The 22,255-nt window shown below is 56.2% G+C and overlaps 1 protein-coding gene across 1 annotated transcript in view; it reads right to left on the bottom strand.

Moving 5' to 3' along the window:
* Positions 1 to 22,255, bottom strand: part of NAV1 (neuron navigator 1) — a 313,376-nt gene that overhangs the window by 12,723 nt on the left and 278,398 nt on the right. Inside the window, 18 exon segments of the mRNA XM_029069967.2 lie at positions 413 to 484; positions 1,024 to 1,178; positions 1,475 to 1,710; positions 1,947 to 2,106; positions 2,550 to 2,645; positions 2,886 to 2,909; positions 2,911 to 2,984; positions 3,269 to 3,434; positions 3,703 to 3,910; positions 4,433 to 4,632; positions 8,035 to 8,043; positions 8,874 to 8,995; positions 11,681 to 11,792; positions 12,022 to 12,105; positions 18,532 to 18,609; positions 18,723 to 18,746; positions 19,529 to 19,581; positions 20,653 to 20,823. Of these exon segments, the coding sequence (XP_028925800.1) occupies positions 413 to 484; positions 1,024 to 1,178; positions 1,475 to 1,710; positions 1,947 to 2,106; positions 2,550 to 2,645; positions 2,886 to 2,909; positions 2,911 to 2,984; positions 3,269 to 3,434; positions 3,703 to 3,910; positions 4,433 to 4,632; positions 8,035 to 8,043; positions 8,874 to 8,995; positions 11,681 to 11,792; positions 12,022 to 12,105; positions 18,532 to 18,609; positions 18,723 to 18,746; positions 19,529 to 19,581; positions 20,653 to 20,823 (2,044 nt within the window).

Raw genomic sequence — 22,255 nt, 5'->3', positions numbered from 1 at the left:
CTATTTTAGCATCTGTCTCCCGCCATTAGATTGTAAGTTCCTCGAGAGCAGGGATGGGATCTATCGACTCTTGGACTCCCCAGCACTTAGGACAGTGTTCTCCCCAGAGTAAGTGCTCAATAAGGAGGCTAGTGACCATCTGTCCCCACTAGTTCAGAGCCCAAGGGAAAAAGGGACAATAGTATCCTGAGTGGTGGCAAAGCTCATCCCCCTCCCAGGTGGTCCTGCCCGCCTAGTGTCCCTGAAACTCCCCCAGGCGGAATCTTTTTGGCCTACCTCTTCTTCACCAGGTGTTCCTGCTGGCCCTCCCCCACCCTTCTGAGCTTAGTCCCCTCAGAACAAAGCCCTCTGAACAGGGGTATGTCCCCCGCCCCACCAAAGCTGCAGCATCCAGGGGCTGCAGTGTCCCTACCTGAAGCTTAAGTGCAGGCCATGGTTGGGTGTCATCTTCACAGGCTGGTTGGTCGTGCCGATGATGTAGGGGCTGCGGGGGGAGAGGGGAATAGCGGTGGCCACTGACAGGCTGACCCGCTGGATGTTCTCTCCCCATCCCCGGTTCCCACTGACCCCCTGGGGGTGGCTGTGGTGCCTCCTCACGGGCCTGATAGTTTTCTGCCTTTCTGGAAGCCCCCACGTGCCGGTTGGGACCCCTGAGTACACAGATACTCCCCTCTCCCTCTGCTCTCCATCCTGGCCGGAATGGGGCTGGACATTCAATGCCCCCACCCTCCACACCCTGAGCTTGGCTGAGGCTGGGCCCCAAGTTTCCAGCCAGGCAGGGTAGGGCCAAATGGGAACGGGCACATCTAGACAGGAGAGGAGAGGGAACGGGGAGGGGGAGCAGCAAGAGTGGCCTCTTCTCTGGGACTCAGGGTCCTGGGGTGGGACCGATCCCCCAGATCCTTTGCTGACTGGCTCCGATCTCTCCAAGGGGCAGAGGGCGGGGTCTGGGGCTGTGGCAGCTGGGCTCCGCTCCCCCCACCAGCTAGCCCACGGGCCTCGCTCCCCGGCAGCACAGCTCACCATTTGTGGTATTTGCAGGTGAGGGCCCCGTTCACCAGCTCGCTGATGGAGCCCGCCTCGCTCAGGTCATCCAGCAGGATGACCAGCGGCACGTCCCCGATGCCCGTCTCCCGGTCGATCTGGTTCGCCAGGTTGGAGAGGTATAACTGCAGGTCCTGGAGAAGGAGACAGACAGAGACGGGGAGGGCTGGGGAGGGCGATGCGGGGAGCAGAGACGGGGAGACCTATCGGCGCTGGGGGCAGAGCCTGGGTGAGCACCCGCCGGAGGTGGCACGGAAGGACAGGTGAGAGGGTGGAGAAGGTGGAGTGGGGGTTGGAGGAGGCGGGAGAGGAGAGGAGGGGGCAACAGGGAACAATCACCCGGGAGGGACAACTGGCAGGGGATGGGCAGGGAGGGGCAAAGGGAGTTGGGAGGGGCCCGGGCACCGGGTACGGGCTCGGGGAGAGGCACCTTGCAGGACTGCTGGTGCATGTTGAACGTGCTGACGATGCCCTCGGTGGCCTCCCGCCCGGACCGCTCCACCAGGTACTCCGCCAGCCGGTTGGTCAGATAGGTCTTGCCCGTGCCGCTGGGGCCCGACAGGACCAGGCGCCGGTGCTTGAGCAGGAGGCTGATGTAGTGCTGCACCATGGGCTTGGGGACCAGCGTCTCAAACACCAGGCTGTCCACACACTTCTCCTTCAGACCTGCCCCGCCCCGCCCGCACTGTGAGCCACGGCCGGGGGTGGGGGCGCGGCCTCCCCCTCCCCACGACCAAGCGCCCGGGCCGGAGTGGCTGACCGGGGCCACCGAGACCAAATCCCACCAGGGGCAGGCCGCGTCTGTGCTTAGGTGAGATACTCCTGGGGGCTGTTGGTCTCCACCGGGCCCTGCCCCTCCCTCCCCTCCACCACCCTGCCCATCCCCCTGGGCAGAGACTGGCCTTTGAGAGACACGGCGATGCTGTTGACGCCTCGGCGGCAGGGGGGCAGGTCGGGGGGCTCGGCGTCCAGCACCCGCTTCACGTGGCTGATGCTGTAGCCATGGACGGACTCAGTGCTCAGGCCCAGTGTGGAGGCCGGGTCCATCTTAGTGATGTAGTCCTAGGGACGGGGGGGTGAGTGGTATGGGAGGCACCAAGAAGAGGAGGGAGGGAAGCAGAGTGTCACCAAGAGAATTGGGGGAGGGGAGAGAGGGAGGAGAGAAAAGTGAGATGGAAAGACAAGAGAAGCAGAAGGAAGAAAGTGAAGAAACAAAAACGAGGGAGGGGACATGGATTTGAGAAAGAAAAAACACAAGGCATCAGAAGGGAGTGGAGTGGAGACAGAAGAAGGAGCGAGGACGACGGATTCAGTTTAGGTTGGAGGAGGGGAGGAGGAAGGGGTCATTATTCCATCCTTTCTCCAGCTCCAGCTCCAGTTGCATTCCGGCCCCCAGCCCCCAGTCCTGGGCCCCTAGCCACTTCCTGAGGCCTCAACAGCCCAGAACTCCTGGCCGGGCCAGGGGCAAGCCGGACTAGGGGGTGCTGGCCATTAGGCCTCCCTACCTGGAACACTTGGCACACAGCCTCATCCAGCACTTTCCAGTCCACCTTCCCGCTGACCTTGCTGCTACCCAGGAAAAACTCCTGTTGCTTCAGGTCCTAGGGAGAAAAATCCAAGGGAGAGCTTGGCGACGCCCTTTGCCGCTGGCTCTGGGGAGGAGCTCACTTCTCATCTCAGGGCTAGGGGACCCTGTAACCTCTGGTCCAAAGCCCACCCTGCCCCGACTGCTCCCTCGCCCACCCCGCCCCGGCCACCCTACATCGCCCCCCAGCTTCCCACCCATCCTGGCGGTGCCTACCCCCACCCCAGCCACGCCAGGGCCGCCTGCAGCTTCTCACCCCCTTGATGATGTGCTGGGGGGGGCATGCGGACCACCACCCGCAGGGTCACCTCCTCCTTTGGGCCGCAGGTGCTGATCCCCTCCATGGGTGACAGGTCTGCTTGGGCACAGAGGGGAGGAAGGTAATGGTCCTGGGGGCACTGGGCAGCCCTCCCCAAGCACCCCTCCCCTCCCCGAAGGAGACCCCGAGGCTCCGCAGTAGGGAGAGGCTTGGGTGGTGTCCGGTAGGGCTCGGGGACACAGGGGAAGGGAACGCCTCAGGTTCTTCTGGCACTGGGATCTGGCTCGTTTGCGGCCCTCCCGTTGCAAGGAGATGGGCGGTGGAGCCTTCTCAGCCTCCTTGCACAGCACCGCCCACCCCTGCCCACCCTGCCCAGGTACCTGTGTCTGGGAGGACGGGGCTGAAGGAGTGGGCAAGGGCGAGGCCCAGGGAACGGCGCGGGGAGGAGGCAGCAGAGGAGCCGGGGACCTGCCCCGGAGTGGAGCTGGATGGGCCCGGGGCCACTTTCAGCCGGTCGTTTTCGGCCTTTAGCAGATCCACCTCCAGCTGCGGAGATAGAGAGAAGGGACCCAGGAGGGCGGACGGGTGTGAGTACGTCAGGTGTGTGTTGAGTGTGTGCCGTGTGTGTGAACATGTGCGAGTGTGCACATGGACAGGGTGGTGTCATCCCGGGACTCTCTGGTCTCAAAGGAGTCAGTGGTGCCCTTCTGGCCCCACCCCGCATCCCCCTCCCCCTGGCTGCCACCCTCCCCACTCCACATCCCCTCTGTCCCTCCCCTCCTGCCCAGCCCGGGCCCCCACCTCGGGCCCCCACCTGCATGTTGTGCATGGTCTCCCGGAGCTGGTCCAGCTGGTGGGCAGAATTGAGGGCCTCCAGACGGATATCGGTCAGCTTCATCTCCTTCTCCCACAGCTCGGAGCGCAGCTCCGACACCTCCTTCTTCTCCGGCTCCTCCTCCTCCTCCTCTTCCTCCTCGTGGGCGTGGAACATCCTGGCAGGGGAAGCGGAGGGGACGGGGCCCCTGCGGCCGAGTCAGAGGGAGGCCAGCTGCCCACGAGGGAGGCCGGCCCAGGGCAACCCCGGGTGAGGGGGGGGGGCCCAGGGCTCTCAATCTACATGGTATTGGCTGTCCCTGAGGCAAGCGGCCGGTGGTGCTGATAAAAAGGAAACATGCAATAACAGTCGCTGTGGTTGTACGCTTACTATGGGCCAAGCACTGTGCTAAGTGCTGGAGGAGATAATCGGGTCAGGCACATGTGGTTCGCAGTCTCAGGCGGAGGGAGAGAGGGTGTTGAATACCCATTTTACAAAGGAGGAAACTGAGGCCCAGAGAAGTCAAGCTATTTGCCCAAGGCTTTGCCACCACAGGCAAATGATTGAGCCGGAATTAGGACCTTGATCTCCTGTCTCCTGGTCCATGCCCTTTCTACTAGGCCTCGCTGCTTCTCCAAACCATCACCCCTGGAAACTGCTTCCACGGGCTGTCTGGGCCAGGCCGGTACCCCTGTGAGTCCGGTCCAGGGAATGCGGGGGAGTAACTTACTCGGCGACATCAACGCCGCCCACAGAGGAGGAGTTGGATGATTTAATGGAGGGAGAGGCCGCCTCGGTGGAGCCCCTCTGCAGCTTGGGGGAAGATGGGGCAGAGGAATCCGGTGTGGCGATCTCCTCGATGTCAGAGTACGAGGAGGCAGACTTGGGGCCTTTCTTGATGCTGAAGGCTTTGTTGAAGGAACTGCGCAGCTGCAACAGAGAGAAGCCAGTGCTGAGGGCGGAGGTGGGGGCGAGGAGGCCTGAACCCCGGGTGAGGCCTGGCCCTGGAGAGAGGCAGGGCCCGGGCCCAGTCGGGAGGACAGGAAGGCTGTGCCTGAGGGAGCCACAAGCCTGTCGGGTTCCTGGAAGCTGGAGGCCAGGGAGGACCAGCGGCCCATCTACCCACAGGCCGGCCATTCTTTTTTTTAAAACGGTATTTGTTAAGCACTAACTATGTACCAGGCACTGTAATGAGCACTGGGGTAGTTTAATCAAGTTGGACACAGTCCGCATCCCATATAAAGCTCACAGTCTTAATCCCCATTTCATAGATGAGGTAACTGAGGCACAGAGAAATGACAGGACTTGCCCAGGGTCTCATAGCAGATAAGTGGCAGAGCTACGATTAGAGCCCAGGTCCTTTTGACTCCCAGGCCCATGCTCGATCCATTAGGCCATGCTGCTCTTCTTAGGTGACACAGAGCCTGGGCGGTTTGGGCAGGTGGGGATTTGGAAGGAGCCAGAGGATGGACCGACGCAGGCTGTCCAACTCGTAAATGTCCTTTCCCCGTTCGGCACCCCCACCCCACAAGCCATCGGTGCTGGCTTCCAATTTGATCCCACCTCCTGATTTCTCCCAGACAGAATGACCCAGCCTCTAGTCAGGCCCTGAGGCAGCCAGTTCAGGATGGAGCCTGAGCCCCCTTTTCAGCAGGGGACACCCTCACCCCAATCCCAGCAGGCCTCTCCAACTCCACCAAGATGGCGTCTTTGACTCCCTTTCTATTTTTTGGAATGGTATTTGTTAAGCACTTACTATGTGCCAGGCACTGTACTAAGCGCTCGGGTAAATACAAGAATATCAGATTGGACACAGTCCATGTCCCCCATGGGGCTCATGGTCTTTATCCCCATTTTACAGATGAGGTAACTGAGGCACAGAGAAGTGAAGTGACTTTGTCCAAGGTCATAGAGCAGACAAGTGACAGAGCCAAGACTAGAACCCAGGTCCTCTGACTCCCAACCCTGTGCTCTGTCCTCTAGGCCACGCTGCTCCTCATTCACCTGCCCGAGATCGAGTCACCCGGCAGCCACGGGCCCCGGCTGAGCTCCAGGGGGTAGTGGCAGGAGCAAGCACCCCCCGCCCCCGCACCCAGTGCTCTCCGTGCCCCTTAGGTGCCAGTGATCTCATTTTGCCCGACACCTTTGCACTTGGGAGAATGGCCCGTCTGGGAGGTGGAAAGGGGTCCCTAGAGCCGAGCCGACACCGGGAGAAGGCAGAGGGGTGTGGGGACGTGAAGTAGAGCGGCAGGCCGGGCACCAGTTCCACGGTGCAGGCTCCGAGCATGCAGCATGCACAAACCCAACTGCCCGCGCTCGCGCCCACACGCAGGCATGTAGGCATATGCAGACAGGCTGACCTGGCCCCCAAACAGGGGTGGCAGGAGGATGGGGGGGGGGGGATAGGACCTCATCCCTGAGGGAGGCAAGGAAGGGGATGGGGAGAGGATGGATGAGGAAGAAACTGGGGTCTCTGAAATCCAGGGGTCCCTCCTGAAGCCCAAATGGCTTCATCTTGAGGCACAGGCTTGGCTGGGGGTTGCCAGATTCCAGATGGCGCCCACTCCAACGCGGTGTGACCATTAAGTCCGATGTTCTCCCATGGGGGCAGAGAAGGAAACAGAGAGCTCAGATGTGTGTATGTGTTTGTGTAAGCAAGCAGGCACACACAATGTAACTGGAGGAATCTGTATGGGAGTAGGTTCTCAGCACTCACTGAGGGAACTAGCAGGGGTGTCTGTGTGCGTATGTGTATGAGTGTGGAGGTGTGTGAGGGACCTGGGAGTGTATGAGTGTGAATGTGAGTGTGTGTGTGCACATACATGTGTGTTCTCCCTTTAAGAGTGTGGCATCTTAGAGCCTCAGTGTGCCCTCAAGATGTCAGAATCTGTTCTATCTCTCCCCTCACAAGGTACTCTCCCTCCCTCCCTCAGCTGGAGAGATGCCCCAGATACGGCCCCACCACCTCCTCATCAACATTTGGCATGCAAATTATCAGTCAATCATATTTATCGAGCGCTTACTATGTGCAGAGCACTATAATAATAATAATAATGTTGGTATTTGTTTAGCGCTTACTATGTGCAGAGCACTGTTCTAAGCGCTGAGGTAGACATAGGGGAATCAGGTTGTCCCACATGGGGTTCACAGTCTTAATCCCCATTTTACAGATGAGGTAACTGAGGCCCAGAGAAGTTAAGTGACTTGCCCACAGTCACACAGCTGACAAGTGGCAGAGCGGGGATTCGAACCCATGACCTCTGACTCCAAAGCCCGTGCTCTTTCCACTGAGCCATACTAAGCGCTTGGGAGAGTACAACGCAAGAGAATTTAGTAGTTACGTTCACTGCCCATAAGAAGCTAAGATCTCGCTGGGGATTCCCGGTTGAAGGGTCAAGGTGAGCTCCCAGTTGCTGGGGGGGCCGGGAGGCCTGAGGGGCAGTGGAGAGGGAGATTGGGCTGGATTAGGTCAATGCCGGAGGTCACCCCAAGTCCCTCCCCTGAGGCAGACCCTGGAGGTGGGCGCTGAAGGACGAGTGCTCTGACAGAGCCACCTTGCTCCTTAACCAGGCCCCTCTTAAAGGGTGGGGCTGGGGTGGCCCATCCCACCCTCAACAATGCTAGTCCAACGGAGGTCATCCCCTCCACTTGCACATCCCAATCCAGCTCAGTACTTCTCTGATCTGCCAGGGCTCCTCTTGCCTGGGACAAACCCAGAAGTCACCTAGATGGCCCAGCCCTCTTTGGTTCAGACCAGAGTTGCCAACCCTACAGCTGTGTGAGCCAGACTCCTGGAGCCTGACCTGACAGACTCCATTCAGGGATGGAAAACAGCCAAAATGGTGATTCTCTGGCCAGTTCCTCCCACCCCAGAATGCCCACCCATATCTGGCCCCTGCACTCCAGAACCGGACCAGCCTGGGGAGACTGGGTCACTGCCACTCACAGAGGAGCCAGGAGCACAAACCAAGAGACTTGGGGGAAGAGATGGAGGAACTGGACCTTGGGAGGTGAGGCTACCTTGGACTGTCCTATGAGAGGGGTGGGATCCTTCCCTGACAGGACCCTCTCCTCCAGCCTCAGCTTGAGGGACGGGTGTTGGGGGAAGAAGGAGAAGGTAGAGAGGTGGGTTTGGAGGAGAAGGGGAGGCGCCGTGGATGGACCATGCGGCGAGAGTCGATCTGGAACTGTGGAATGGACGTGATGACTGGTTTCATGAGCGCTGGCCCATGGAGGGAAGGTGGAGGTGGAAGAGATTCCCTTCAAACAAAGAAGAGGCATGGTACGGGGACCGGAAGGAGGGACAGAGGAGGGTCTGGGTCTTCGACTTACCTCATAGACCTGGAAAAAAAGAGGGTTTTTTGAGGTCAGCATTTGGGAGGAAAAAACAAAAAATAAGCAACACTTAATCACTTGTTTCACATTGCTGGAACCACAGGGAAAGGGAGGGAGGCATAGCCGGGGCAAGGAGGAGGAGGGAGGCGTGTAGGAAGGAGGATGGGGTGCATCCTGGGCCAGGCCTGCTGAATAGGCTAGGAGGGGAAAGAAGGCAGGAATCGAGATAGAGGGGTGGGTCTTCTTGTCACAGAAACCAGGAGTTGAAACTGTTTCAGAAGCCGCCTGAGTCGTTCTAGAGAGTCCCCCTAGAGCCTACCCGGGGACCTCCAGAAAACCTTTCCGAGGCTCTCTAGAAGTCTCCCGAAGAACAGTGCCCCTCAGAAGTCGACGGGAGACTCCCGAAAAAAGACCCTCCAGAACCTTCTAGAAAGGCTCTTCAGAAAAAATTTAGACATTTTCAAAACGTTCCTCCAGAGAGGTTCTGGAGATGCCTGGAACTGGTGGAGCTGACTGGTCCTCCACTGAGGCCCCAAGGGGTGTGGGGTTTGATCGGATGTCTCTGCTCCTTGATTCTCCTGCTGTTGCTGCTGCGCTGCTGCTGCTGCTGCTTGGGATCCCTGAGTCAAGCCAGGATGGGGACCCCCCAGTTCCTTTGGGGAGTCACCCAGGGATAGCTTGGGGAAAAGGAGCCATCAACACACCCGGAACCTAGTAAGCCATGATTCTCGGCTAGGGGGAGGAGCGGGGAATCTCCCAAAGCAGGCCACCTCCAGAAAGTGGGAGTCAGATGGGGTCACGGGGGTCCTGCTTAAGTTCTTTCTGCTTTCACCTACCCAACTCTTCTTCTTCTTCTTTTTGGCATCGGAGTCCTTGGCACTGCCGATGCTGGAGTGGCTGGTGATACTGTTGAGGCTGGAGATGCTGTCCGAGGAGTTCTGCCGCTTGATTCGCAGCTCTGGGGTCCGCGGCCAGAGGGAAGAAGACAGAGCACACTGAGGGGGAAGTGTGGAGGAGTGTGGGGGTGGGGGGGGGAGGACGAAGGTGCAAAGGGCTGGGCCACCTGGTTTCTGTCTCTCTGGCAAAGACAAACTCAAGCCTGATGAAGCAGAAGATCCAGGTCTGCCACTTCCCATAGAGCCCTGGCTTTCCCCAGGCCCAGAGGCAAAACCTTCCAATACCTCTCTGGGGAAGTGGCTGAGGTTGCATTCATCCAAGCCCACAAAACCCATAGTGAGCTTTAGCCCTGTCAGCTCCCTGAGGGCAGTGAGCAGATTTGATGATGATGATGATGATAGTATTTTTTAAGCACTTACTATTTGCCAAGCACTGTTCTAAGCTCTGGGGTAGATACGAGGTAATCGGGTTGCCCCATATGGGGCTCACAGTCTTAATCCCCATTTTACAGATGAGGTAACTGAGGCACAGAGAAGTTAAGTAACCTGCCCAAGGTCACACAGCAGAGAAGTGGCAGACGGGATAAGAACCCAAGTCCCCTGACTCCCAAACCCATACTCTTGCCACTAGGCCACGCTGCTTTCTCTGTCCAGCTTGGGATGGTTGGACCTCGAAAGGCAGGAATCGGAGGTGGTGATGACCCAAGGGACTCCCAGAGGTCCTTTGAAAGCTGCCCCTTCTCCCACCGCTACTGAGGCAGCCAACCCGAACCCCTCTTCCCCGGTCCCTGGAGAGGCTTCAGACAGACCCGCTGAGGCTCTCCACCCTCAGAAGCCCCACCAGAACTGTTGACAAAGGAAAAGGGTTAATGTTGAAATTCATTCATTCAATAGCATTTAAGCGCCTACTGTGTGCAGGGCACTGTGTGTACTGAGCACTTGGAATGTACAATTTGGCAACAGATAAGAGACAATCTCTGTCCAACAACGGGCTCACAGTCTAAAAGGATGCCCTCAATGCAGTGAGGTCCCTTTTTCTAGGGGACCAACCTTCCAAGATAATGGTTGGATTGTACATAAAGATAATAATAATAATACTCATGGTATTTGTTAAGCAACGGGGCTTAGTGAGAAGCAGTGTGACTTAGTGGAAAGAGCACAGGCTTGGGAGTCAGAGGTCACGGGTTCTAATCCCAGCTCCGCCACTTGTCAGCTGTGTGATTTCGGGCAAGTCATTTAACTTTTCTGTGCCTCAGTTACCTCATCAGTAAAATGAGGATTAAGACTGTGAGTCCTATGTAGGATAACCTGATTACCTTGTATCTACCCTAGGGCTTAGAAGAGTGCTTGGCACGCAGTAAGCTCTTAAATACCATTATTATTATTATTATTATTATTGTTAATAAGCACATGCTACATACCATGCACTTTACTAAATGCTGGGGTAGATGCAATTACCCACATGGGGTTCACAGTCTAAAAGGGAGAGAGTACAGGTATTCAATCCCCACTTTATATATGAGGAAACAGGATTAGAACCCAGGTCATCTGACTCCCATGCCAATGCCCTTTCCGCTAGACCATGCTGCTTTCCCAAAACGGCATAGGAAACCTTGAGAAAATACTGAGCGAGACAAGCTGGAGCCAACTGGAAATTGAGTCAGCGCCTTGCAGGGATGTAGCTGACCTATGCCATCACATTAGCTCCCGGACATGCACAGTGGCAAAGATGATGATTTTTGCATGGTGAGAGACGTATTTGAATGATTACGTCTCGCAAATGTAGTAAAGAAGCACATAGTATAAGCTTGGTTTTGGGTTTTTTTATGATACTCATTATGTGCTTACTGTGTGTCAAGCACTGTTCTATGCCTTGGAGTAGATTCAAGTTTATCAGCTTTGACATAGTCCCTTTCCGAACATGGGGCTCACAGTCTAAGTGGGAGGGAATAGTACTTAATCTGTTTTACAATTGAGGAAACTGAGGCACAGGGAAGTTAAGTGACTTGCCCAAGATCACACAACAAGTAATAGTCAGAGTTGGGATTAGAACTCACGTCATCTAACTCCTAGGTCCATGCTCTTGCCACTAGGGCAGGCTGCTTTCCACGCTGCTATTTGTGAGAAGGGACCAGATCTACCAACTATGTTATACTGTACTCTCCCAAAGGTTTCGTACAGTTCTCCGTAAACAATAAGTACTCAATAACACTCAATAAATACCACTGATGTTGATGACACTAACTCGGCACAGCAGACGGTGTGGGTGGAGAAGGAACTGACCAACTTCACTCTGTCCTCTGGGCAGTGCCCTTCTGAACCACCGGGGATAAAATGTGATCCCCAGTGTGGGATCCTGAAGGGCACGGGGACCCTAGAGTGTGGGGGCCGGGGTCTTGGATCTCTTGATCTTTGGGTCCTTCAGCAGAGGGGGGCACGCGGTTAGGGGAGTAGGGGCTGCCACGGAACCAGCTGATAAACTCAGCTGGATTCTCATTTGGGAGACGTGCCCAACACCCCCAGGTCACTTGCCAATGGGGAACAGATGGAGGAGTCACATGGGGTCCTGGCTAGCTAGAATCACTAGCCCCTCTCTGAAATCGCTCCTCGAGGACAGGCCAGAGACATGCCTGGTTCTGATTGGGCCCTGGCATACTGTGGGAGATTGGCTGGTCGTAGCCCAGTCAGTCCGGAAGAGGGGTAGTCCTGCCGCCCTCCCCTCGCCAGTTGGTCCCCTTCGGTCTCACCCTTAGGCGTGATGTCGGTGGCATTCAAGGCCCCCTGGATCACCGCCTGGGCCTCCGAGTTCTTCTTCTTGAGGAAATCGATCGTCTCTCGCAGATCCAGCAGCTCTGTATCCTAGGGGAGAAGCCGCCCGAGACCGTGAGCTGGGCCGATGAGACCCCGGGTCACCGTCCGAGGTCAGGGGCAGCTGGTGGTCCCATTAAGTTCCAAATGTGACCATCAGGTGCTCCTGGGAGCCGGGAGAAGGTTCGGGCCCATAGACTGACCGCGGCCTTCCAAATCCCCCAAATGTCCGAAACCTAAATTGTTGTCTTCCTCGCCCCCCAGGCTGGCCCCCACTCACCTTCTCCTCTGCAGTCTCTGCGAGGTGCCGCAGGCGGGATGTCATGTTCACCAGGCTCTGCTCGAAGGCGGCCACGAGGTTGGCCTGAAAGCGACACCGAGGCGTGTGACTCAGGAAGGCAGGAGGGAGGAAACAGGTGGCCCGGCTCGGACCGCGCACCTACGATGTCTACCGGGCTTGAGCCACCCTCCGCCCCATACCCATGGGACTCTTCCTTATTATTATTATTGCTATTATAATCATTATGCTGATGACTGTGGTACTTGTTAAGAGCTTACATTGTGCCAGGCACTGTTCTAAGCACAGGGGTAGATATAAGCTAATCAGTTGGGACCCAATCCATGTCCCACAAGGGGCTCCTAGTCTTAATCCCCATTTTACAGATGAAGTAAATGAGGCACAGAGAAGTTAAATGATTTGTCCAAGGGGTCACACAGCAGCCAAGTGGCAGAGATGGGACTAGAACCCAGGACCTTCTGACTCCCAGGACCATGTTCTATTCACTAGGCCACGCAGCTTCTCTAGGTATCAATCCTGTTCTAGGCGCAGAAGTAGGTACCAGTCAATCATGTTGGACACAGTTCCTGACCCACTTGGGGCTCACAGTTTAAGTAGAAGGGAGTAGGATTTAATCGCCATTTTACCCTTGAGAAAACTGAACCACAGAGAAGTGAAGCCATTTGCCCGAGGTCACACAGCAAGAAATTGGCAGACCTGGGATTAGAACCCAGGTCCTCTGACCCCCAGGTCCTGCCCTTTCCAACAGGTCATGCTGCTTCTTCCTTGATTCTAACCTGTCCACCGGACCGAGCTGCTGGGAAATGGGGAGCCAGCACCTCCCAGCCTTAAGGTGGCGGCTGGCAGAGATAGTGGCACGGCATGGGTCTAGGTGATAGGAGGGAGCTGCATAGAGGTCTCCTGCCTGTCCCCTCAGCCCATCCACGGCTCAGGAGAGGAAGCTGATGGTGGGAAGACACTTTGGACTGTGCCCCTCGACCTCTGGGATCGCTGTGACAATCTGGCACTTTTAGTTCCGGAGGGTTGGAGGATGCTGCCCTGGCCAATAGGGATCCTGGTAAAAATCCACCAGTCTAATTCCTCTCCACACACTCTCTCCGGGGAAGTTGAAAGGGCTGTTCAGTCATGGCATAGTGGATAGAGCACAGGCCAGGGAGTCAGAAGGTCGTGGGTTCTAGTCCTGGCTCCACCACTCTGCTGTGTGGCCTTTACAAGCCACTTCACTTCTCTGGGCCTCAGTTACCTCATCTGTAAACTGAGGATTGAGACTGTGAGCCCCACGTGGGACAGGGGCTGTATCCAAACTGATTAGTACGGTGCCTTGCATACAATAAATGCTTAAAAAATACCACAATTATTATTATTCTCATTTACTTAGCACTACTGTGTGCGGAACATTGTTCTATACCCTTGGGAGAGAAGAACAGAGTAAGTGAACATGATCCCTATCCTCAAGGAGCTTATTCAAATTCCTCAAGGAATTTGGTGGGGATAGAGGGACATTAAAATGAATTACAGGTAGAGAAACTTGTATCTACCCCAGCTCTTAGAACAGTACTTGGCATATTTCTAGACTGTGAGCCCGTTGTTGGGCAGGGATTGTCTTTATTTGTTGCCAAATTGTACTTTCCAAGTGCTTAGTACAGTGCTCTGCACACAGTAAGTGCTCAATAAACACGATTAAATGAAATAAATGAAAGCTAGCTAGTGTAAAGATATGTGAATAAATGCTGTGGGGAAGAGGTGAGTACCCAAGGGCTAGGGTGGCTATAGACCCAAGGGCAATGGTGAAGACAAAGCGAGTTCGCTCTTGCTCCACTTGGGCTTTGGGGATGGTCCAGGCTCCCTCGGATTGGCCCCGGGGGTGGTGCCATCCAGAAAGCAAGGGACCCAACTCGGAGGGATGCAGGGCATCATGCCAACTCTGTTGTGTTGAACTCTCCCAAGCGCTTAGTACAGTGCTCTGCACGTAGTAAGAGCTCAATAAATACCACTGATTGATTGATGGGCTACCGGTTGTCCAGGAAACTGAATTCCAAAAGAGGAGCTTATCCCAGGGTGTCCCCTAGAGGGCATCAGAGCTCTTTGCGGAAAGAACAAGCCCGCAAGGGGCAGATGGCCACGGGCTGGGGGAGTTTAGGAGAGAGGGGGTTGATGATGGTAATTGTTAAGGGTTTAGTATGTGCCGAGCACTGTTCTAAGCGCTGGAACCAGTAGTGGTCCTGGGAAAGGCTGTTCTAGGGCTGGGCGAGGAGGGGCTGCAAGGAAAGGGGACGCGGGGTCCGGAGCCTCAGCTTTGTCCCACTGGGCCTCGTTCCTGGCACAAAGCTGCATCCCCCTCCCCTCCGCCGCTGTGCCGCTGGAGAGAAGATGCGGTGCCAGGGAGCCACACTGGCATGGGAACACGGAGGGAGTTCCTAAGGGGGGTAGCCTGACCGGGCCGGAGCTGGCCCTGAGCTGGGTCTCCGACCTTGGCTGTCGTGACCCAGAGGGGCAGGGCGCAGGGAGAAGTCTGGAGGAGCGGCATGGCCTAGTGGATAGAGCACGGGCCTGGGAGTCAGAAGGTCATGGGTTCTAATTCCGGCCCCTCCACTTGTCTGCTACGTGACCTCGGGCAAGTCGGTATCTCTGTAACCTCATCTGTAAAATGGGGATTGAAACTGTGAGTTGGCCAGGGAGTATGCCCAGTCCAATTTGCTTGTATCCACACTAGTGTTTAGTACAGTGCCTGGCACATACTTGATAAACATAATAATAATAATTATTATTAATATTAAGTCTGGATGGGCCACACAGCAGGTCCTGTGGGAGTTGGAAGGGGTCCTCCGCTAACCCCTTAAAGCCCTTGAAGGAGAAGACTTACAAACCGTTAGGCCATAAATTCTTCGAGGGGAGGGATATGGTCTTTCAATTCTATTGCATCGTACTCTCCCACGGGTTCAGAACACTGCTCTGCTCAAAGGCAACACAGTAAATACCACCGATGGATTGACCGAGGCAGTGTACATGAAGGCTGCCTGTGATTCTCTCCTGCCCCTCCATCTCCCAACCTCTCTCTCTCACTCTCTCTCAGGACGCACTGCAGTTTCAATCACAGTGTTCTCCCCGCACCTGCAGCCCAGGCCCTTCTCTTGAGTGAATGGACAGATCCCTGTTTTAACTGTCCATCTGTTGTTGGGGTGGGGAACACCAGCCACAGCTAGGACCCTAAGCTTTTTGCCACCTTGGAGGCTCCTCCGTTACCTCCTTGGTGTCCTCCACCAACTTTATTCTCCATTCCTTTCCTCTCCCCATAGTCTTTAAACTCCTCGAGGGCAGGGATTGCACCTAGAACTACTCCCCTGGCACTTAGTCTGGTGCTCTGCATGCGGTAGGCACTCAATAAATGTCATCGCTTGATTCTTCCTCCTATCGCCAAATGATTTTGGAATTCTTCCCCATTAACGGTAAACTCTTTGGGAGCAGGGTGATGTATCCTGCCTCGAATGTACCCTCTCCAAACCTCAGAACAGCACCACGGTAGGTGCTCAATAAACATGAGTGACTGATCGATTGATTCTGTCCCCTCCCTTCACCCTGGGTTGCAGAGCCCGGGAGTCCAAGGGCAGGGCTCAGGCAGGAGAGGGGCTCCTCTGGACCTCTGGGGAACCCAGAAGCAAGGACAGAGAGGAGGACTGAGAGGTGGGAGAAGGTGGGGCAAGAGGAAGAGTCGCTGGGGGCTGGAGGCTGAGGAAAGGTGAGGGGCAAGAGGGGTCTGTTCTGTCCTCTCCCCTCTCCCCTCCCCAACCAGCCTCTCCGTCCTGATCATTTCAGAAGCAGAAAGCCCCATTACTGGATGTTTGTGTCTGTCTTTTCGTGGCCAAAGGGAACTTCCTGTTCTCAGAAATGAACCTCCCAAAACCTTTTGTTGGCCCCGGTCCAGCTCTGACAGCTTGCAGATCGTGGGGCACAAGTCTCTGAAATGATGATGCCCTTGGGCTACCAGGCTCCTCCCTGGATCCCTGAGCGCCAGGGATGTGGAGCGGACTCCCAGAGACCCAAAGGTTCGGGGGGTTGTCGCTCCCGATGGACCCCTTCTCCCTCTGTGAGACTGAGTGTGTGTGTCTGTGTGTGTGCGTGCTTGTGCGTGCATATGCATGACTCAGCAGGCTGGGGTGGGCCGCTCCTCTGGATGGTCCCAGCCATGTCAGGGCCAAGCATCTGGGATGGTCTCTCGCCCGGCTCCAGCCAACAGCAGCTGGCCTGGCGGGAGAGGGAGGAAGCGAGGAGGCCGGAGAGAGCTGCGGAAACTGGACACGGTGACTTTTGTCCAAACCCTTGGATGGCTCCTCTAGTTCCGGCTCAGCTGCTCTTTTCCACGGCGGGGAGAATTGGTGGGTGTCTCCCTTCTCTTCCCACTCCCTCCCCCCGTCTCTACAACATAGAAGCCCCTTCTGTTTTCAGTCTCTGCCTGCACCGAGGCTGGAGGTAGAGATCCCCCAAGGCCAATCTGTGGGGGTTGGGGGTCTTTGAAGCTGCTCCACTTCACAGGTCCCAAAAAGGGGAGGGGACCCCAACCCTGGTCCCTCTGAGGAGGCAGGATGGAGGACAAGACCCTAGGCAGGGCCCCAGTTCCTGGGAGCCCCTCGGGGACACGAATGAGAAATTCCAGCGGGAGGAGCTGAAACAGGTGGAATTGGGTTTTGTAGGTATTCCAAATAAATCCTATCCATTCTCCAACGCTCCTACCCACTCCTCCCTTTCCACTCATACCTCTTACTCCCAAATATTTACGTCATGCTGACGTGGACTGTCCATCCATCAGCCCAGGTTTCCTCCCCTCTAAGGAGAGAGGCAGAGAGGAGGACGGCTTGTGCCACGCACAGCTGTTCGGTCCAGGGCAGAAGCGGTAGCATAATGCTTGCAGTCAGCGGAGGAGTCCGAGGTAAGCCAGTCCCAGGTGAGCCCTCTTGCTCCGACTTGGTACCAGGAGCCTCCCCGTCCTTCTGGGAACGGACAGTTGCCTCTTCTTCCTCTCCCGCACTGTTCTGTCCTCCTCTCACTCACTTCCCAACAGCTGCCTGAGCCAACCGGGGCTTCTCCATCCCAAGTTTCCTCAACTCTTTCAGAGGCTTCCACACCGAAAAGGTGTCGGCTCAAACTGTGGCTGGGTGGAGGAAGGCTTTACAGGATTTGCTTCTTGTAGACACCGAATGGGCCTCTAGCTTCTAGAATATTTTTCCAAGCACTTAAAGCAGTGCCTGGTGGCCAGTGGGCATTCAGTAGGTACTGCTATTTCTCCTCCCCCCTCGTGATTGTGGTTTGATCTTTCTCCCCTTCTCCCATTTCCCAAATGGACTGTCCTCCATTCCCCTCCTCAGCTGCTGTTTCTCCTCCTCATTCTCCTCCTCCTCCTCTAGATCTTTCATCAACAAACCCTCCTATTCTGCTGCCTCCAACTGCCTGCCAAACTCCAACTTCCCCTCAGATGACCAGGCTGAAGAAGAGGCTATGAAAAACAAGCCTACCATTTCGGGGGGAGAAAAAAAAAACCACTCTGAATTCAACTTCCAAAGTTTAGTAAACTCCAATTCTCTAAAGGCAATGACCACACGCTGACTCATTCAGCTTCCCTTCCCAAAGGCTCAGAGAGCTCTACCAACGACAGGCTAGATCCCATCTCACCACCAAACTTCCTGGGTGGGGATGATTCTTCCCATTTTCCACCCCAGAGAAGCAGAGGGAGAGGGACAGGGAGAGAGGGACCTGCCCAGGAGTATCTGATGACAGAGCTGAAGACCAGTTTCTGGACTCCAAACCACCGGTTCCCTCTCCCAGGCCCAGTGTAGGACTAACGAAGGGGAAACTTGATTCCACCGGGGGAAGTCGGTGTTATTTGGGTGGAAGTGAGTGTCGGTGTTATTTGGGTGAGTTCCATTTTAGGCACATCTCCTCCGAGAGGTCTTCCCCAGTTAGGCCCTCCTTTCCCCATCTGTCTCTCCCTTCTGTGTCACCTGGATCTGTAACCTTTGGGCATTGGGCATTTGTCCCACTCTCAGCCCCACAACACTTATGCATCTACCTATAAATTAGATATTATAAATTATTTACTTATATTAATGTCTGTTACCACCTACAGATTGTAAAGTCATTATGGGCAGGGAATGTGTATACCAACTCCGTTGTAGCATACTCTTCCAAGTGCTTAGTTAAGTAGAGAGCTCTGCACACAATAAGGGCTCAATAAATACCACTGACTGATCTTGGAGCCACCGCTCCTCAACACTGATGCAAACACGGAGGAGACATCACCAAACCCTGGAAGGATAGGCCTCTTCCCCTCCCCCACCGCCTCCCCGCCCCCAGGGGAGCGCCAGAGCCCACCAGAGAATGGTCCGGCATCAAGGAGCCAGTCTCAGCTGGGGGAAGCCAGCTCCGACTCTCCCAGCTTAGGGTGGCCGGCTGGTGGCCCCCGAGGCGGACTGGGCCCTCCCCGGGCCTTGAGGGACTCACGTTGGCAGACAGCTGGGATGTCAGGGTGGCCACCTTCTCCTGCGACGATTCCAGCTCCCGGCGCAGCTTCCGGATTTGCTGCGGGGGCAAGGGATGCTCTGGTTTGTGGGGCGGGGCTTGGCGAGGGGTAGAGGGAGCAGAGAGGGGGCACTGAGCATTAACCAGGGGAGGGATGGGGCAGGTTACCCTACCTCAGACTGCATCCTCTCCTCAGCCTGGAAGAAAGGCGTGCAGAAGGAGAGACAGAGACAGAAAGAGAGAGAGAGAGACAGCAGGTGGTTAACGATGGAGGCGAAGCGGCAGGCTTTTCAGTGGGAGGGAGGAGGAACTTCAACCAGTGTTATATAGACAGGCAGCAGATGTGCAGAAATCCACTCTCCCCCTGGGCCCCCACTTAGGATCCTGTTCAGTGTCCCTTAGTCCAGCTGACAAATCAGACAGCCCTGCCCCCCGCCCCCCACCCCGGCCCCGTCACCTCTACCAGGCTCAGACCTAGTCCCTTTCTTCAGAGGAAGTTGAGAGGGGTGTAGTGAACCCAGGACCTTCCCTTTTCCCACTCAGGATCCACCCCCCCCGCCTCTATGCCTCTCACGCCCATCAATCTCCCGGAACCACGGGAGAACCTCCAAGCAGGCTTGTAGCTCCTGGAAGAGACAGGAAGGCTGAGGAGCAGAAGGAGCTGGCAGTGAGATGATAAGCAGCCAGGTGGTCCTGACTCTGGCCAGAACACCTTCCTTCCCATTTTCAGGCCAGGTGTTTTAAGCTCAAAGGGGATCCTGCCCACTTTTCAGAGGAGGAGGCTGATGCCCCAAGAGGGGAACTAGGAACAGAACCCAGGAACCCCAGCCCTCGAGCCTCCTTCCCCTTCCATGGGGCAAGACACAAGCCAGAGAAGAGGCTTATTGCCATCAGGGCCTCACTCAGAGGGGCTTGTGGCAGGAATGGAGCCAGGAAGGGCCGGAGTTGGCTGGGGCCAGGAAGGAGAAGGAGTTCTTACCGAGGAGTAGGTGGACGAGGCACTGGAAGCCAAGGACAGCACTGAGCCATGGACTGAAACAAAAACGGAATCCAGAGTTAGCAGGGGTCCCTGCGGGGGGGTGGTGAGGGGGGTGGTAGGGGAACAGGACGGAAACTGAGGAAGGAACTGAGATTCTAGGAAAGAAACATGGAGACTGGAGCCATAACTGTCACGACAGCTCCCCGCTAGGGAGTCGGGCCTGCTTGTGGTCCTGGGGGCCGGCCACCGGAATCGTAACTGTGGTTTTAGTGAAGTGCTTACTGTGTGCCAGACACTGTACTAAATGCTGGGGTAGATTGAAAACAATCAGATCTGGTACAGTCCCTGTCCCATATGAGGCTTGCAGTTGAAGGGAGAGGGAGACAGGTATTTGATCCTCATTTCACAGTTGAGGAAACTGAGGTCCAAAGGAGTGAAGTGACTTACACATTCAGGGGTGGAGTGGAACTAGAGCCCAGGTCCTCTGACTCCCAGGCCTGAGCTGACTCTTTCTACTAGGCCTCAGGTGGGTGGCGCCTTCCTCCTCAGGCTGTTTAAGGGCAGTTGTGTGAGAGCCAAAGCCAGTCCTAGCGAGCTTTCCCTTCCTCCCCATCTGGGTCAGGTGGATTTCCCAGGGAGAAATGCCCACGCCCACAATACAAAGGACTTGGACCAAGACAGACCTCCAATCATTGTCCTAAGCTTTGGGAATGACACTCACCCCTTAATTCCTCTCCAATCCCCACTGCACCCTCTTGACCTCAAGCCTCAGTCTTGCCTTGGGGCTAAGTGATGCAGAGACAGGAGCCTTTATTTTCAGAGTGGTTCCTGCCCTTGTGGTATCCTGGGAGTTCTCCTCTGGGAGCCACCCTCCCGGTCGGGGGCATTGCACTCTGTTCGCCAAACTCTTCCACCTGTCTCCAGTGACAGATGCCCCCAGCCAACACAACTCTTCTTAAAGTCTCTCGCCCTCCCTCGTTTTACCTGTTCTTCCCGGAGGGCGGGGTGGAGGGAGGGAGAGGAGAGGGCTATTTGGCCCCAGGGAGATGCTACTTTGGGGTCTGGGAGCTGGGGGAGGGACCCGGGTGGGAAGGAGCCAGAACCGTCCCCGCAGGACATCTCACCGTCGTCAGAAGGATCTCGGAAGGATCCAGACCGAATCATCCCTTTGGGTCTGTCAGCCAAGGACAAGGTGCTGCCCGTTTGGGAAGTGCTGTAGAGCTCGAAGGCGGCCTCGTGGGTGGGGATGCTGTTGGACCGGCTGATTCTTGGCGTTGTGGCTGCTGTGGGACTCACTGGAGGTGGGGTAGAGGGGAGGAAGTGGAGGAGGAGGATGAAAAAGAGGAGAAGGAGGAGGAGGAGGAGAAGGCAGGAGCATTAGCGTTCTGGTCTGGGGTGAGTTGGAGCAGCAGGAGCTCAGGGAGGTGATAGGTGAAAGGACAGGAGGACCTGGCGGGGCGGGGGTGGGCCAGGGAGGGTTGATGGCCCAGATCTGGAGGACTGTCCAGAGCAGCCTCCTGAAGCCCCATCGGAGAACATGCCAAACCCTGGCCAGCGGTTTGGCCAGAAAATGGCCAGAAATGGCCAGTCTGTGCTGATGAGGGCTGCTGGCTGGCCATGGGGATGACTTACCAAACTGTTGAGGCCCCGGTACCCTCACCTCAGAAGGGCAACAAGAGGGGAGGAGGACGTGGAGAAAGAGGTGGACTCTGTCACCAGGGATGCAAGGTGGGGAAAGAATGCTACTCTGGTGAAGAAGCCATGTATTGTACCAGGGGAACAGCTTGGGGTCTCAGCTGGGACTCCCCTAGAGCGCCATCTCTCTTAAGCTGCATTTCCCACCCAAAGTAGTCAATTCTATGGACCACAGGAAGCAGCATCCAGAAGGTTGGAAACAGCTGAGGAAAGACGTCAGGTTGCCTGCCCGCCCACTCATCATGGCCGTAGGCCTGGCTCAGCTAGAAATGTCCAGGCCGTTGGGTTAACTGTTCCATGGCAACAATACCCAACCCTTGGGCTGGTAGGACCCTGAGCCCATCCCCTTCTTCCAGGCGGGACTGTCTCTGATCGAGCTTAGACAACTGGCAATCTGTCTGTCCACCCCATTTGGAAAGACCTCCACAGGAGTTCCTATTCCTTCCTGGATAATCCATCCCAGCTCTCAACACCTCCTCCAACCAAGAACCGCTTGCTTTCATCTAAGCCCAATCCCTCTGATGGCAGTCTCTGGACGTTTCTTCCGGTTTGGTCCTCAGTGGACCACTGCCTTCAGGTGCTGAAGCCTTCCCAGATGTTTACACGATAGGATAGTTGACTCATTGCCCAAGCAGTCCACCGCGAAGCCATTGCTGGCTGCTCTTCCCTGCTCCGCCAGCTTCCACGTGGGCTCGATGGACTGATCTGCCGAGTCTGCTTCCCACCTGGCAGCCACTCCCTGACTGTCTGACACGAGGCCAATTTTCACCAGTGGCCCGCTAGGGTGAGAAGTGGCCCTGCATACCCCTAGTGGGAGGTACCTTTTCTTCTCCCTACAGCTCCCTCCCTCGAGAGACTGAGTCACATCCTCCATCTTCCATCCCCTGTTCTTGGGTAGACGCCCATGGGCCAGGTGGGTTCTGGATTCCTCTCTGCTAAGGGCAGCAGGATGGGCCTGGCCCAGATATAGGGGCCAAAAAGGCGGGAAGCTGGGCTTCTAGATGTGTGGACCGGGGCTAGGCCCCATCCTGT

Source organism: Ornithorhynchus anatinus, chromosome 7, assembly GCF_004115215.2.
Source record: "Ornithorhynchus anatinus isolate Pmale09 chromosome 7, mOrnAna1.pri.v4, whole genome shotgun sequence".
Classification (NCBI taxonomy): Eukaryota; Metazoa; Chordata; class Mammalia; order Monotremata; family Ornithorhynchidae; genus Ornithorhynchus; species Ornithorhynchus anatinus.
Note: the sequence above shows the minus strand (reverse complement) of the source record. Positions and strands in the feature narration are given on the sequence as shown.